The sequence below is a fragment of the Lithobates pipiens genome, unplaced genomic scaffold, assembly GCF_037356315.1.
Source record: "Lithobates pipiens isolate NorthernLeopardFrog02 unplaced genomic scaffold, aLitPip1_a1.2 Scaffold_37, whole genome shotgun sequence".
Lineage (NCBI taxonomy): Eukaryota > Metazoa > Chordata > Amphibia > Anura > Ranidae > Lithobates > Lithobates pipiens.
Window position 1 is genome coordinate 5,656,189 of NW_027507825.1, and position 17,976 is coordinate 5,674,164.

General features: G+C 47.7%; 1 protein-coding gene across 1 annotated transcript in view; it reads left to right on the forward strand.

The window, feature by feature from the left end:
* Positions 1-1,105: 1,105 nt before the first annotated feature.
* DICER1 (dicer 1, ribonuclease III) overlaps positions 1,106-17,976 on the forward strand; it is a 90,781-nt gene continuing 73,910 nt past the window's right edge. The window contains exons 1-3 of the mRNA XM_077466709.1: positions 1,106-1,234; positions 11,501-11,635; positions 14,213-14,373. Of these exons, the coding sequence (XP_077322835.1) occupies positions 11,510-11,635; positions 14,213-14,373 (287 nt within the window). The 5' untranslated portion in view covers positions 1,106-1,234; positions 11,501-11,509. The remainder of the gene's footprint in view (positions 1,235-11,500; positions 11,636-14,212; positions 14,374-17,976) is intronic.

Genomic DNA, 17,976 nt, shown 5'->3' on the forward strand with positions numbered 1-17,976 from the left:
GTCCCCCTTTCCTGTCACGGCCCATTCCACCAGGGCAATTGGAACCTCTTGGGCTTTCCGACCATCAAGTGTCAGTTTCTCAAGTGTGTAGGGTTGCGACTTGGTCGTCCGTTCACACTGTTACCAAATTCTACAAAAGTGGATGTAAGCGCATCAGCTGATGCCTGTTTTGCAGGCGGCCGTGAAATGTTTTTTTAAAAAAATAGTTACCTTTTGAGTATAATGCACTGTTGCATTGTTGGCCGCAAGTTCTGATGTGGCTAAGTAAGGTGGCCACCTTTCCTGTTAGGAAGCACTTCTGGTTGTGGATGAAGTTTTTTTTTATTTTTTTTTTATGCTGTTTCCCACCCCTTGTTATTACACTGTTTGGGGAGGTCCCTATAGTCAAGAATAAGGAGCTGTGTCAGTCAGTGAATGAAAGAGAAAATAGGATTTTTGTACTCACCGTAAAAACCTTTTCTCTGAAGTTCGCTGACACAGCACCCTCTCCTGCTATTGGTTTACATTATACTGCTTGTTGATGTACTGAAGCTGCAGGAATCAGGCTGGGGGGTTGTTACTGAAGGTACCGCCCCTTGGGCAGAACTAGAAAGTTTTTTTTTTGTTTTTTTTTGTACGTGTAACATGTTCTGCCTAGTCCTCTGCTGAAGGTGGCGTAACAACCCTATGGTCAAGAATAAGGAGCTGTGTCAATCAGTGAACTTAAGACCAAAGGTTTTTACGTTCTGCTTAAAAATTTGTAAATCAGTACTGCTTGGACCTTGAAGAAGGGGACATACCCCGAAAGCTTGTCCTGAAAAATTGTATGTTAGTGCAAATAAAAAAAAGTATCACGGACAGTACTCAATTTTCACGGTGAATACAAAAATCCTATTTTTTCCCCCTCACTGTATTGCTGTTCTGGTTCCAATAGAGACATTTGAAATGTGTGCTGTTTTCTAAAAAGTCTTAGCTGGCTGCATAAAAATAAGTTGCATTGTTTTTCCCTTGTTTTTGTATTTCTGAGGATCCCGGGGAGCGCCTGAGCCTCATTGTACTGTAACCTTATGTGTTTTCTGGTGTCTTTCTCTTCTTTCTGAATACAGATTCTTTATTTTTTTCAGCAAAGCAAGTTGTCCAGCAGGTTTCTGCGGTGCGCACTCACTCCGATCTGAAGGTCGGGGAATATTCTGTTCTAGAGGTGGTGGAGAGCTGGACAAAGGAGAGATGGAACCAGGAGTTTCTGGATCATCAGGTGAGCCGTCTTGTGTTGGTCTTGTGTTGGTCTTGTGTTGGTCTTGTGTTGGTCTTGTGTTGGTCTTGTGTTGGTCTTGTGTTGGTCTTGTGTTGGTCTTGTGTTGGTCTTGTGTTGGTCTTGTGTTGGTCTTGTGTTGGTCTTGTGTTGGTCTTGTGTTGGTCTTGTGTTGGTCTTGTGTTGGTCTTGTGTTGGTCTTGTGTTGGTCCTGTGTTGGTCAGACAGGCATTTTCACCCACTTCCGGGCATAGACTCCCACGGGAGTCTACGCCATTTCCTGCCCTGCCGTGCTGTCTGCTAGGACACACACGGGTCCCAGTGACAGCGCGAAGATTTCCTATTGCGCGGCTCGCGCATGCGCAGTAGGGAACCGGGAAGTGAAGCCGATTCACTTCCTGATTCCCTCACCTAGAATGGCGACGGCAGCAGCCGAGGTCCGAGCGATCGATCGGCCTCGGCTGCCGGCATCACTGGAACCCGGGACAGGTGAGTGTCCATTTATTAAAAGTCAGCAGCTGTAGTATTTATAGCTGCTGGCTTTTAATATTTTTTTTTTTTGGCGGAATCCCTCTTTAAAGACTGTGCCTTTTCAGTGCAATACAGCATCGTCGTATAATGGTGTGGCGGTGATCAGGGACACGGACTGGTGACTGTATGTAAAAAAAAAATATATATATATACCGTATTTGCGTTTAACATGCAACCCCCAGCCCCCACCGGAAAATAGAGGTTAAACCAACGTGGGGGGCAGCGATTGGGCAGTCTATCCCGGGAACCACGCGCTGGGGTGGCAGGATGTTTTGTCAGGCCGGCCTGCGGCTGTCTCTCCTGGCCCTGGGACAGCGCTGCCTCTATAGTCTAAAGTTGAGAAAAAAAAAGATCAAAAATCACCTGCCAGCCCCTTCTCCTCCTACACCGCTCCGCCTGTGTCAGTGGCATTGTAAAACAAAGCATCCAAATATCTCCATGGTTCCATTTTATCCTCAGAGTGTAGCTTTAGATTGTGACGAGCGATCACATGACCGTCTATGTAATGTCAAAGTAGAGCAGTCATGTGACCAGGTTGGTGGATAAAATAGAGCTAATGAGGTAAATGGAAGCTTTGTTTTACAATGAGGTTAATAGGTGGAGTGGTGTAGAAGGGGCTGGCAGTGCTGTCCTAGGAGACTGGGGGGTCTCCTGGGAGGGTGCGGGTGTACTGTGCAGGGGGAGGGGGGCCTGTGTACTGTGCAGGGGGAGGGAGGCCTGTGTACTGTGCAGGGGGGGGGGGGGGCCCTGTGTACTGTGCAGGGGGGGGGGCCCTGTGTACTGTGCAGGGGGAGGGAGGCTGTGAGCATTTTTGTTTTCCTTAAACGTCCCTCTTAAACTGGGGTGCATGTTATATGCCGGTAAATGTTTTACTTTTATTTTTTTTTTATTTTTTTTAACACAGTGACCAGAGCAATACAATGTTAACATAGTAACGTTGTACTACTTTGAGGAAGTGATCAGGATTTTTTAACTTTTTGTTTTTTTACAAACTAAGATTCCGTATAATTGAATAACGCTGTCATAAATCACCATTTTCAATGAATGAAAATGGCTTCAGTCAGTTATTTGAAATTAGTCATGATTGGCCACAGTTGATCGCATGGTACAGGTGGGCTGTGATTGGCCCTGTCTGTACCATGTGATCACTGTGACCGATCAGAGATCAACAAGAGTACACAATGAATGGCATAAAAGGAAGTCATCCATTGGGTACAATTGTCATGTGATTTGATGTGATTGGCCCTGCTCAACACAATAGTACCCAATAAATTGCATCAAAGAGGAACTGCAGTCTGTTTGCATGCTTTGTAATAAAAACATCTTTTGACGTTCTGAAGCTTCCTTCCAACCACTTTGCATATTATTTTATAACTATAAACATATATATTCTGTACTTGCCAAATATGCTGCATAAATCTCCCTCCACTGAGTCTGGCTACAGCCATTTTAACTGTGGGCAGCTGAAGCTGCTGCCTGTTCACTTCCTGGATTTACACAGAGGCAAACCTACAGCACTGCAGCTCTCATTGGCCATCTTATGACTCACCCCCCCCGTACCCCCGTCCCCGCCTGGCAAACTCTCACAAGAGTCAAGAGTTACAGAGAGAGCTGTGCATGTTGTCATAACCCTAGGCTAATGACCAGACAACAAACCGGAAGTGGACTGTATAAGGCATTTACTGGCAGAAAAAAAATGTTTTACTATCCAACGTTAAAACGACAGCAAAGGCAGAAGATTTAATTATGTAAAGTTGAAAAAAATGACTGAAGGTCCGCATTTAAAAGTATCCATCCATTGTTTACAATTTTACATGTAATTTTCTGTGATTGGCCACAGCTAATCACATGGTACAGATTGGCCTGTGATTGGCCCTGTCTGTACCATGTGATCATTGCGACCAGTCGCAGAGCTCAACACATAAATACACAATGAATGGCATGAAAGGAAGCCATCCATCGTGTACAATTGTCATGTGATCTGCTGTGATTGGCTCTGTCTGTACCATTTGATCACTGTGACTAGAAATGGGCTAGTCATGTTCGGGATCCTAATCCCAATCCACCTGTCCAATCCCGCCAGGAAGCCAACAGTGCATACCGCTAATCACAGGCAGTAAAACATTTCCCAATCTGTGCAGCTGGGGGATAGGGAAATGTCTCGCTGCCTGTGATTAGGGATGGGCCGAATGGACCCCTGTTCAGTTCACACCAGAACTTTCGAACACCGCGAAAGTTCGGACCCGAATAACGAACCCCATTAAAGTCAATGGGACCCGAACGGCAAAAATCTAAATTGCCCATTTTGAAGGCATATATGCAAGTAATTGGGCATACAATGGTTATAGGGTTCCGGGTCCTGCCCTGGGGGGGGTCATGTATCAATAATTAATAATAGAAAAGTTTGCAAAAAACTTAATTTTGAAATGAGCAGCGATTTTTTTATTTTTATTTTTTTTCATAAAAATTAAAATATCCTTACAATATAGTGCCTGGGGGGTACTCCTTGGTCTACCTGTGAGGTGGCAGATCTGTACCATGTCTAGAATCTGCTGCAGCAATAATTGTGGTGTTTTTTTTTTTTTTGCTTTATGCTGCCTTTTATTTTGCTCAGCAACAGGTGAGCCAGTGTGTATGACGAGGCCACAATGTTGTGCACTGGAAACAAGATCAGAGATTTTTTTTTAGATACATTCTGGTGTCACTTTGACTTTGGATAGAAGTAACGGGGGCACAAACATTGTTCTTTGGGTGTCGTTGGAGCCTTCCCACCATAACCCTATAGAGGTAATCCTGATAAAAGCAAGAATCGGCCTTGCTGTAAAAAATTGCAATGATATGCATCTATCAAACAGGTGCTGAAAGATTTGGTCTTTGGGTGTTATTTGTGCCCATGAAACCTACACCAAAAACATTCTTCCAGATGAAATGATTGAACCCCCTCAAAGCTAGGCAGCCTCGAAGTCCTGCAGAGATTCCACATCCCAAAAACACTTATGCCCCGTACACACGAGTGGACTTTTCAACATCCAAAGTCCGACGGACTGATTCCGTCAGACTATTCGATCGTGTGTGGGGCTGCAACGGACTTTTGATTCACCAAAGTCTGACGGACTTTAGAATATGGAACATGCTTCAAATTTTTCCGACGGAACTCCGCCGGACCCAGTCCCTCCGAAAAATTTGCTCGTGTGTATGCTACTCCGACGGACTAAAACCGACGCGAGGGCAGCTATTGGCTACTGGCTATGAACTTCCTTATTCGAGTCCAGTCGTACGTCATCACGTTCGAATCCGTCGGAGTTTAGTGTGATTGTGTGTGGCCAAGTCCGTTCAGCCGAAAAGTCCATCAGAACTCTGTCGGAACTCCGACAAAACTCCGGCAGAACTCCTTCGGAAGTCTGTCAGACATAAGTCCTCTCGTGTGTACGGGGCTTTAGTGACATCGGTATCAGGGGCTTCATAGCAGGTAATCCAGGACTGATTCTTTTTTTTATAAAAGTCAAACAGTCCACAGAGTGTGGACAGACGCGTTCTATGATCACAAACGAAACCTCCTGCAGCACTGAATGTCCGTTCTGAAACCATGCTGGATGATTAAATAAAAAGATTAAAGGGATTGTAAAGTGAATTTTTTTATTTTATTTAAAATAACAAACATGTTATACTTACCTCCACCGTACAGCTCGTTTTGCACAGAGTGGCCCCGAACCTGCTCTTCTGGGGTCCCTCGGCGGCTGTCTCGGCTTCCTCCCGCAGATGCTTCTCACGTTCATGCGAACTCCCTCACATGGTGAGAAGCATCTGCGGGCGCGTTTCCGTGATACAGCCGGCGGCTATAGCCGCTCGCTGTATCACACGGCCCCGCCCCCCGGAGCTCCGCGTCAGTGGATGTGATTGACAGCAGCGCGAGCCAATGGCTGCGCTGCTTTCCATCCATCCACTCCAGCCAATCAGCGGCCAGGCTGAACGGTGGAAAGGACGTCGGGGGACGAGCACGGGACTTTCGAGGGGTCAGGTAAGTAAAACGGGGGGGGGGGGGGGGCTGGGGGCGCAGGCACTGTCAGATGTTTTTTCACCTTAATGCACAGAAGGCATTAAGGTGAAAAAACATTTACCTTTACAACCCCTTTAAAGTGGTTGTATGCTCACTTTTTTAACTTTTACCTACAGGAAAGCCTATAATAAGGCTTACCTGTAGGTAAAAAAAATATCTCCTAAACCTGTATGGTTTAGGAGATATTCCCCTCGGTATGCGCCGCTGACTGCAGCGGCGCATGCGCACAAGGGGGTTCTCGCCGTGAAAATCCGGCAGTGGCCGGCCGGCCGGAATGAAATCTCCCACGCGCATGCGCGGGAGTGACGATATCGCGGCTCCGGCCACTCGCAGCGCCGGAGCCGCGATACCCGGAAGAAACGCCGAGGGAGCATGTCAGCTCCCTTGGCGTGGATCGGGCCAGATGTCGGGGCCTCGTTCTAAGGTAAGTATTTCATAATGAGCTAGTATGCGGTGCATACTAGCTCATTATGCCTTTTGCTTTGCAGGTTTAAAAAAAAGAAAAAAAAAATTTGCGGGTTTTCTACCTCTTTAAATAAGATGAAATAATCCTGGGTAGGTAATATGAAGCAGCCACATTTACACTTTACAGCTTGTTGGACAATCAGTGTAGTGGCGAAACATGTCTATGTCATCTGTTTTGGCCCCAAGGTAATCGTCCACCATGGGATGCGGAAGCTGACAGTCCTGGGCGGCGAGGGCTAATATTCCGAAATGCCTCACTTAGGTGGACGCTTTCTCCAACGCTTCTCTCTTGACCAACAGAACACTCAACTACATTTTCCACAACACTGTAACTTACTGGAGACAGGAAAAATGTTCAATAAAATCCTCTTTAACGTATCCCTAAGAGATTTTATCTTCTGTACTCTCTGTGGGGACGGGATGAGTTCTGAGACCTTCCCCTTATACCGTTGGTCAAGGAGGGTTTGCAACCAGTAATCGTCCTTCTCTTTTTATGCCACGTATTCTTGGGTGCTTTCGCAGGCTTTGAAGCATGAGGTTGACCATGTGCCTCAAATTTGCAGAGGCTTGAGAAGCAGATTCTCAGGATGAAAGCTTCTGGAACTTCCTCCTCCCATGTACTACTCCCAGGGATCCTGGGGTTGGAAAGCCATGGCTTACAGATTGACGCATGTCTTCCTGTTGTACAAAGCCTATGAAAGTGCCAGAATCCTCCTCCTCCTCCCCCTCCTCCCCTCCTCTCTCCCCGTGTGTTCTGTGACATAGGAATGATGGTGTCTGGATAAAGTAGGCCTCGAGAGGAAAGGAAGTCCTCCTCTTTCTCCTGCTGCTCTGCCTCCATTGCCCTGTCCAAAATGCCACGCAGAGTCTGCTCCAGCAGGAACACAACAGGGACTGTCTCAGTGATGCATGCGCTGTCACTGCTCACCATCCTCGTGCCGCCTCAAATGGTGACAATACAGTGCATGCATCCTTAAAGAGGAAGTAAACCCTGATGGGTTTTACTTCCTCTTTGTTTCCCTGCAAAGGTAAAGCATAATGGGCTACTATGTATCGCCTGCGATGTCACCGATGTAGCACAAAGCATCCAACTTCCTTTGCGGCTCTGGCGCTGTGATTGGTCAGAGCCGCGATGACCCACCAGTCACGGCACAATCTCCTTTAGAAATGGCACGCTCGTTGTTTTTAAAGGAGTCTAAAGTGCGCCTGCGCTGTAGACATCGGCGATCGCCTTTTTTGTAAATACCTTCTAAACCGTGGAGGTTTGGGAGATCTCTCAAGCACCTACAGGTAAGCCTTAATCTAGGCTTACCTGTAGGTAAAAGTGGTTGTAACGGTTTTACAATCACTTTAATGGTCAGCCATTGGCGTGGGGGGAAAAAAAAGCAGAGGTGCCGTACTGGCACAGGTACCCGTTAATGGCCCTCTGCTGCATGTATAGCCGCTGCAGCATTCCCAAAGTTGAGTTCCACCTGGTGGGCATGTTACAAATCAGGTGGTTTCCGGCATGTGGCATTCCCGCTGTATTTCAGCCAATCGAGCACTGGCTGTGTATGACCACCTAAAATGGCTACAGACTCTTCTGGCCTGCTTTAGTACATCTTGCAGCCCTGGGTACATATGAAGTGGTTCTGTTATCCTGACTAGGTGTCGTATGACATCCAGCAGGATAACATGCCGGCGCACCCACATCCACAATCGTGATGAGGAGCCTCTGTCAGAGGCTTCTTATCAGCTGATCATCGCGTGAACCAGGAAGTGCAGGCAAATGGCATTCCTAGGTTTGCGTTGACGAGGAGAGCCGATCGGAAGGGGGGGGGGAGGGGGTCTGTACTGATAATCGGCACATTATCAGCACAGTACCATCAGATTTGCCCATCAGTGCCCCAATGTCTGCCAGGGCCCACCACAGTACCAATCGGAGCCCATTACAATACCTCATCACCTGTGTGTGCCCATTAATTTTGCATATCGGTGCCTCCTCATCGGTGCCTGTCAGTGAAGGGGAAAACAACATTTTATGACAGAAACCATGACCGCACAATCGTCCTTCATAAGGCTGGGTTCACACTGGAGCGATGCGGGAACGCCGCGAATCTGCGGTGTTTTCCCGCATCGCATGCCTCCCGCCGGCAGTTCACACTGCCCTATACGGACTGCTGGGAGTGTCAGTGAAATGTTAATGACACCCCCAGATCAGTTCGCAGATCGCAATGCAATCTGCAAACTCGGACAGGAATCGGATCGCATGGTGTGAACACCCATGCGATCCGATTCTGCTGCGGACCAAAAAAAAAGGGTCCTGTGCGAGTTGGGGGCGGGTGCGATTCGAATTCAGCCATACTACAGTGGTGTGAAAAAGTGTTTGCCCCCTTCCTCATTTCCTGTTCCTTTGCATGTTTGTCACACTTAAGTGTTTCGGAACATCAAACCAATTTAAACAATAGTCAAGGACAACACAAGTAAACACAAAATGCAATTTGTAAATGAAGGTGTTTATTATTAAAGGTGAAAAAAATCCAAACCATCATGGCCCTGTGTGAAAAAGTGATTGCCCCCTAAACCTAATAACTGGTTGGGCCACCCTTAGCAGCAACAACTGCAACCAAGCGTTTGCGATAACGTGCAATGAGGCTTTTACAGCGTCCTGGAGGAATTTTGGCCCACTCATCTTTGCAGAATTGTCCTAATTCAGTTACATTAGAGGGTTTTCGAGCATGAACGGCCTTTTTAAGGTCATACCACAACATCTCAATAGGATTCAGGTCAGGACTTTGGCTAGGCCACTCCAAAGTCTTCATTTTGTTTTTCTTCAGCCATTCGGTGGTGGACTTGCTGGTGTGTTTAGGATCATTGTCCTGCTGCAGAACCCAAGTTGGTTTCAGCTTGAGTACACGAACAGATGGTCGGACATTCTCCTTCAGGATCTCTTGGTAGACAGCAGAATTCATAGTTCCTTTTATCACGGCAAGTCTTCCAGGTCCTGAAGCAGCAAAACAGCCCCAGACCATCACACTACCACCACCATATTTTACTGTTGGTATAATGTTCTTTTTATGAAATGCAGTGTTCCTTCTACGCCAGATATACTTGGACACACACCTTCCAAAGAGTTCCACTTTTGTCTCATCGGTCCACAGAATGTTGTCCCAAAAGTCTTGGGGATCATCAAGATGTGTTGTGGAGAAATTGAGACAAGCTTTGATGTTCTTTTTGCTCAGCAGTGGTTTTCTCCTTGGAACTCTGCCATGCAGGCCATTTTTGCCCAGTCTTTTCCTGATGGTGGAGGCATGAACGCTGACCTTAACTGAGGCAAGTGAGGCCTGCAGTTCCTTGGACGTTGTTGTGGGGTCTTTTGTGACCTCTTGGATGAGTCGTCGCTGCGCTCTTGGGGTAATTTTGGGCGGCCGGCCACTCCTGGGAAGGTTCACCACTGTTCCATGTCTTCGCCATTTGTGGATAATGGCTCTCACTGTGGTTCGCTGGATTCCCAAAGCTTTGGAAATGGCTTTATAACCCTTTCCAGACTGATAGATCTCAATTACTTTCTTTCTCAATTGTTCCTGAATTTCTTTGGGTCTCGGCATGATGTGTAGCTTTTAAGGATCTTCTGGTGGACCTTACTGTGTCAAGCAGCTCCTATTTAAGTGATGCCTTGATTGTGAACAGGTGTGGCAATAATCAGGCCTGGGTGTGGCTAGAGAAATTGAACTCAGGTGTGGACAACCACAGTTAGGCCTCTTTCACACTGATGTCCCGTTCAGGCCCGCCTGTCAGTTTTTCAGGCGGACCTGAACGGGTGCTCCATAGAGGTCTATGGAGCGTCGGATGTCAGCGGTGACATGTCCGCAGACATCCGACCCGCTCCGATCCGAAAAAGTGTAACGGAGGAAAAAGCTATTTTTCCATCCGTCTGCGGATCGGATCGGATGACGACGGGCACTGCGGTCCGTCGTCATCCGATCTCCCATAGGGGAGAGCGGCGCTGTGACAGATCCGTCCCTGCGCAGTGTGCAGAGACGGACCGGTCATCTCCCTGCTCAGCGGGGATCAACGGAGTGATCCCCGCTGAGCAAACGGATATCCACGGGGCGGATCAGAACTGATCCGCCCCGTGTGAAAGGACCCTTATAGTATGTTTTAACAAGGGGGGCAATCACTTTTTCACACAGGGCCATGATGGTTTGGATTTTTTTTCACCTTTAATAATAAACACCTTCATTTACAAATTGCATTTTGTGTTTACTTGTGTTGTCCTTGACTATTGTTTAAATTGATTTGATGTTCCGAAACACTTAAGTGTGACAAACATGCAAAGGAACAGGAAATGAGGAAGGGGGCAAACACTTTTTCACACCACTGTATCTGTATGGCTGAACTTGCATCGCACAGAGATCGGATGTGATTTGCAGTGCGGTGCGAATCACATCCGGGTCTCCCAGCCTAAAGCTGAAAATTGTCCTGGGCAGGAAAGGGGCGAAGGTGCCCGGTATTGTAAGTGGTTAAAAGATCTGCTGTGCTCATTTGGTAAATTTTGTGTTTGCATGGTTGATCCTGCGTTTTCCAGCTGCTCTCAGCTTCTCCTTTTAATATCCGTTGTAATGTGCCCCAGGTGAAGGCGTGGCGTCTCTCTAATGTACTAAGATTGAAGCCACCATACGAGGGTCGTGGGGGTTATTCTACCCCCATGAAAATGTGGGCAATCATCGGAGCAGATGGAGCGCTTGGCCGGCCTCCTTTCATCTACAATTAGGTGTCACAGCAGCAATGGGATTAAATGTACATATTCCGTAATCTGTCCTCTAAACTCCTATAACATATTGGCATTGCAAACTCAATATATCCTTTTTTTTTTTTTTTTTTTGATATATATACGTTTAGAGTTTGTTTTAGAAATTTGGGGCTCGTATGAAGCTTAGTTTGCGGATAATATACGATGGTTTAAGAAACGCATCTCATAAAAGTCTCGGTAACTCAAACCCTCTTGTTTTACCTCCTCGCCGGGACTCTTGTCAAACTTCATTCTGCAGAAACTCGCAGCACAACGGCAATTTGGAGTGTGTCAGACGGGTTGGGGGCTTGATGGGAATTGTCAGTTGGTTTACAGAGGAAACATTGGAAACATATGAGGTTTAACCAGCGGAATTCAAACCAGACGTTTCTGCAGGTCCCCGCAGCAATCTTCTACATTATATTCTTGTTGTGTGTGTTTTCAGATCCTCATCATGACCTGCCACATCTTCCTGAACGTTCTCAAGAGCGAAAATCTGTTATTATCCAACATCAATTTGCTGGTGTTTGACGAATGCCATCTCGCCATCCAGGATCACCCGTATCGGGAAATCATGAAGGTAGGAGGAGCGGGGCTTAAAGCGGACCTCAGAAAGGGGAAGATTTGTTATCTTGTAGGGGAACATCCAGAAATGTTCAATTGTTCCCGGAAAGGTTTACCTTAAAGTGATTTTGAGACTAGTGAGGCTGGAATTCAGAAAAGTCAGTTCTTTCCTGCCTGACAGAGCTGTGAAAAATGTCAGGACTGGACGGACAGAAATACAAATCCTTTTGGCAGGTACAATGGCTGGCATGTATGTGTTTCTGAGGAAAGTGGAAAGATGGTGCTGGACCCGAAGGGTTGTCTTATTAGTAAGGTATGGATGTTGGTGTAAATCAGTGGTCTCCAAACTGTGGCCCTTTGCTTGCCTTAACCGACCTTAGAACACTATTCCTTCGACTGACCCCAATGACGGGGGCGCTGTTCCTCCCACTGACCCCAATGACGGGGGCGCTGTTCCTCCCACTGACCCCAATGACGGGGGCGCTGTTCCTCCCACTGACCCCAATGACGGGGGCGCTGTTCCTCCCACTGACCCCAATGACGGGGCCGCTGTTCCTCCCACTGACCCCAATGACGGGGGCGCTGTTCCTCCCACTGACCCCAATGACGGGGCCGCTGTTCCTCCCACTGACCCCAATGACGGGGGCGCTGTTCCTCCCACTGACCCCAATGACGGGGCCGCTGTTCCTCCCACTGACCCCAATGACGGGGGCGCTGTTCCTCCCACTGACCCCAATGACGGGGGCGCTGTTCCTCCCACTGACCCCAATGACGGGGGCGCTGTTCCTCCCACTGACCCCAATGACGGGGGCGCTGTTCCTCCCACTGACCCCAATGACGGGGGCGCTGTTCCTCCCACTGACCCCAATGACGGGGGCGCTGTTCCTCCCACTGACCCCAATGACGGGGGCGCTGTTCCTCCCACTGACCCCAATGACGGGGGCGCTGTTCCTCCCACTGACCCCAATGACGGGGGCGCTGTTCCTCCCACTGACCCCAATGACGGGGGCGCTGTTCCTCCCACTGACCCCAATGACGGGGGCGCTGTTCCTCCCACTGACCCCAATGACGGGGGCGCTGTTCCTCCCACTGACCCCAATGACGGGGGCGCTGTTCCTCCCACCGACCCCAATGACGGGGGCGCTGTTCCTCCCACTGACCCCAATGACGGGGGCGCTGTTCCTCCCACTGACCCCAATGACGGGGGTGCTGTTCCTCCCACTGACCCCAGTGACGGGGGCGCTGTTCCTCCCACTGACCCCAGTGACGGGGGCGCTGTTCCTCCCACTGACCCCAGTGACGGGGGCGCTGTTCCTCCCACTGACCCCAGTGACGGGGGCGCTGTTCCTCCCACTGACCCCAGTGACGGGGGCGCTGTTCCTCCCACTGACCCCAGTGACGGGGGCGCTGTTCCTCCCACTGACCCCAGTGACGGGGGCGCTGTTCCTCCACTGACCCCAATGACGGGGGCGCTGTTCCTCCCACTGACCCCAATGACGGGGGCGCTGTTCTCCCCCCCCCCCCCCCCACACTGACCCTATAGATGGGCCCCCCCCCACCACTGACCCCATAGATGGGGCACTGTTTCCCGCCCCTACTGGCGCCATAGATGGGGCACAGCCCCCCCCCAGCCCTCCTAAAATCTGAAGGACAGTAAACTGTTTCTTTGCTTAGAAAGTTTGGAGACTTATGGGGTAAAGGTTCTGGTTCCTGGGTAGACAGCTTCTACACCCCAGAGGATCTCCACAGTAGTTTTGGCTTACAGCAGGGGTCTCAAGCGAGTGGTCCTACAGCTGTTGGGGAATTACAATTCCCATGAGGCATTTCAAGGCTGACAAGCATGGCTCCCATAGGCAAAGCCATGATGGGACTGGTGGGCCAGCAGTTTGAGACCCCTGGCTTATAATGTAATATAACGAGAATTAAAATTGAAGCGCCGCACCACCGCTAAAAGGTCCAGCTTTATTCTATTAAAAGACATCTGTACAATCCAAAAAAAGTAGCAACATGTTTCACACCAGAAAATACCATTGTCAGTGCACTTCACTTCTGGTTGTTCATGTTTCGTTTCCAGTCAAGCCCTGATGAAACGCGTTGGCTGTTTTTTTTTTGTTTTTTGTTTGTGTGTGTGTGGAATGTACCCCTTACTTTTAATGGAACAAAGTTATGTCTGGACCTCTTAGCAGTGATGTGGGGTTTCATTTGCTATTCTCATGCTGTCATCTGTGTATTTCGCTATCTGCCTGGAGTTTAGTTTTCATCGTTTGCTGTCGGTCTACTTTGTTTTTTACATTTGGTTTGGCTTTCCTGTCAAGCAAGTTCCTCATTGACCTAGTTCAGTGTGATGGACTGCAAATCTACATTGTCGTTTTTGTCATTCCATCTCCTGACCTATAAATGAAACCTCTGCCCCCAGCTCCATCACCCGCCATGTGATGACATGCGGTTTGCGTAATTTCCCTGATTTGCATGTCATCCCCGGGACCGCCGCGTCCCACACTGTGCAGAGGTCTGTATATAGAAGATCACGCCTCGGGGTCTCGCTGTAATAAGTTCATTCATATGTCCCCTCCGCACTCTTCGTCACGCACAGATCTGTGAGAGTTGCCAGACGTGTCCACGGATCCTGGGGCTGACCGCGTCCATCCTGAACGGGAAATGCGACCCTTCTGACCTGGAGGAGAAGATCCAGAGACTGGAGGAAATTCTGAAGAGTAATGCAGAGACTGCGACCGATCTGGTGGTGTTAGACAGGTAAACAGGACGCAGATCCCATGACTTCATCCCCAGCTTTGCAATACTGGGAATTTACACAGGGGAGGCTTTCTGGTTGCCAGGCTGCCTTTCGGGTCAAAACATTTTCAAATAGGAGCTTTTCAGAATTGGTTAATGGTTTAAAAAGTTGCTCCCAGTTCAACCTGCCTGAGCCGAACCTGATGTCTCCTAAAAATAAAATGACGTTATAGTACCTCCCTCCCCCTTTTTTTTTTTCTCTTTTTTTTGTGTGTTTTCTTTTTTTTTTTTTTTATAAGCAGGCATATAGAGATCAGAGAGCAATGTAACAGCTATATATATATATATATATATATATATATATATATATATATATATATATATATATATATATATATATATATATATATATATAAAAAAATATTATTATTATTAAAATATATATATATATATATATATTAAAATATATTATTAAAATATATATATATATATATATATATATATATATTAAAATATATTATTAAAATATATATATATATTATTAAAATATATATATATCCCTTCCACTCCAGAAGGTTTTACCCCCCTTAATGATCAGAGCATTTTTTTGTGATACGGCGCTGCGTCGCTTTAACTGATTGCATGGTCTTGCAATGTTGTACCCAAAATCAATTTTTGTTCCCACAAATAGAGCTTCCTTTTGGTGGTATTTGATCACCTCTGTGTTTAAAAAAAAAAAAAATGTTTGCACTATAAACAAAAAAAAATCGCCACTTTTGAAAAAAGAAATACGTTTTTTTTTATTTTTTGCTATAATAGCCCCAAAAAAAGTAAAAAAATAAAAAATTGTCTTCATTAGTTTAGCTGATGGGGAAATAAAAACACACTTTCTATCCAGGTGTATACAATCACATCATATCATAATAATGATCAAGCGATTCGTCTATAAGACGGGTTGTCCACCATGTAGCACAATAATCTATATGCAAAAAAGAAAAAAAATTTAGACAGATGGTCTCAGGAATGCTCACAAAGGGGGGACTCATCCACGCAATCTGATCAATTATATAGTAAACTTTGACAAATAATGCACAAATCTATGAAAAAGTACCACATGTGCGGCACACAGCTGCCCAGGTCTACAGTCTGTATGTTATATATATATATATATATATATATATATATATTCTTGGTAAAAAAAAAAAAAAATCGCAATAAGTGCATATTGATTGGTTTGTGCAAACGTTATCACATCTACAAAACGGGGGCTATATTGCATTTTTTTTTTTGTTTGTTTTAATGCTAGTAATGGCAATCTGAAATTTTGAGCGGGACTGTTTATTTTCTCTATATTAACCAATTCCAGAAGGTTTTACCCCCCTAAATGACCAGGCCATTTTCTCTTATATTCACCGACCGACACAGCTCCTCTCTGTAACTAAATGGGTTTGTTAGCCTGCCATTAGGAGAAATAGACAAAAAATTGTAACACAATACACAGAACTTTAGTCCCGCCCCGGGCGGCGGACCCTGTGCTAACAACCCTCCCTGCTCCCAGGAAGAACTCAGTTTTATGTTGCCTAGTGAAGAATGACCTAGGAACCGTGTGGGCCCTTTGGTCCATTTTTTTTGCTGCAGGTTTGATGTTTTTTGCGCAAGATGAAAGATCCTGGGATCTTCTATCAACTGCCAGCTGGGTGACAGGCTGGTTAAGTTATCCTTGCAGTCTCCCCACTCCGGCCATCGAGTGTGTGCAGGCCGCAGCTAAGGCTCAGCAGGTCATGACATACCTCGGCTCCAGAGGTGGTCGGTGAGCTTCAATGCTCCTGGGTATACATATGACCGAGCTACTGATATCTGGATCACAGTATACCGGGCCAGCAGCTACCCTGTAACTGCGCAGGAGTAGGTCTGTGATGGAATGTCTCCCAGCTCTTCAGGAATGGCAAGTATATGGCTCTCCCTGCTTCGGTGGGGTGAGCAGCTGGGCATTCCCAGGGAGGTCGATTCAGGGGCCACCTCACCTCCTTCTCTTCTCTCCCACGTCCCTATCTCTCCTCCTCCTCCCCCCCCCCCCCCCCCCCCTCCGGGGGGGTAGCTGTGTGGGTGTTTCTCTGAGTCTCTCACCTGTAAGGGGCTCTGTGCAGCTAGCGTTGGTCCTGGTCCCGGTCTGGGGGGTCCCAAAAAGGTGTCTGTGGAGGTGTTCTTGCTGAATGCAGGCAGCACTGTTCTGTGTTTTTTCCTGTCACCGCATGGCGCTGACTGCTTGCCATTTTGACTGTGGGGAAAAAGGGGTTCCCCTTGTGAGCCTCAGCAGCCATTTTCTATAGAATTTTCCTATTAGTTGCATTAGCGGCCATTTTTTTGAAGCCCGAGCGCTCTTTTCACCGCAGTTCTCTTGTGACAGCTTTACATGTGCTCTCACATGCTGTTTCCTGTGTCCGCTGTGTATACAGGACTCTGGATGGCTCTTCCCTGAACGCTGGTGCAAGTTCTGCAGATGGTTTCACCGCTTTTCTATACAGCTGCTGCCGACACAGTTTCTTCACTCTGCAACTGGGTAACCTCCTAGGGACTACAGGCACGGCTAGTGACATTCACAGAACGCCCCAGGGTGGTGAGTCTGGCGCTAGATCTCCCCCCCCACCCGCAGCGGCAGGAGGGTGGGACCTTCACTGTCCTAAGTCCTCTTGCAGGTGGCAGGCAGGGTAGGGTCAGCATGGCTTCAGAAACTGGTGTTTTCCCCCCCGAAATCCAGGCTATCGCAACCGGGCCACCTGCGGATAGCGCTGACGGCGGTCCTTAACTCTTTTGTTGCTAAAATAGAAGCGGTGCGTGGAAGGAAAGCTGCGCGTAAAAGGCCCCTACTGAGGGTGATTCCCTGTCTGGGTTCGGGCACGACAAAGTGCATTTTGGAGCACTTATCACAGCTGTGTGTGATACCCTGAAGGTACAGGAGCCAGCGGATCCCTCTGCTGATGTATTGGTCCCTTTTGGGTCCCGCAAGCCAGCACGTTCAGCTAAGGTGTTTCTGTATTTGGCTTATTTTGACAAGTTCATCTACAGGGAATGGGGTCGGCCGCAAAGGACCTTTTCGGTCCCCAAAAACATGAGGAAAGCCTGCTCAAGAAATGGTCGGCTCTCCCGGTCGTTGACCCACCAGTATCCAGGTTAAATAAAGTAACCACGATCTCTGTAGAGGGGACTCCTGCATTCAAGGATCCCACGGACAGGAGGGCCGAGGCAGTAGCTCGTTTCCTTGTTTATGGTTGTGGGGTCAGCTGTGCAACCAGTACTGGCATCCGCACTGGTGTCAGACACTGACTGAGTGGGCAAAACTTTTGCACCGCGAATTGGGAGAGCAGAATGCCTCCCCTGTCTGCATGGAACTAGCAGACCAACTAGTGCAAGGCCTTAAGTACGTTTGTGACGTGGCCCTGGATACTCTCCTGTTATCCAGGGCTTCAGTGTCAGCTGTGGTGCTGAGGCGCCTGATTTGGTTAAAATGCTGGTCTGCTGACCAGGCATCCAAAAAAGCCCTGACGGATCTTCCCTTCCTTGGCGACCGGCTCTTTGGAGCTTCCTTAGATGACATTAATAACCCATAGTGCCACCCAGCAGTGC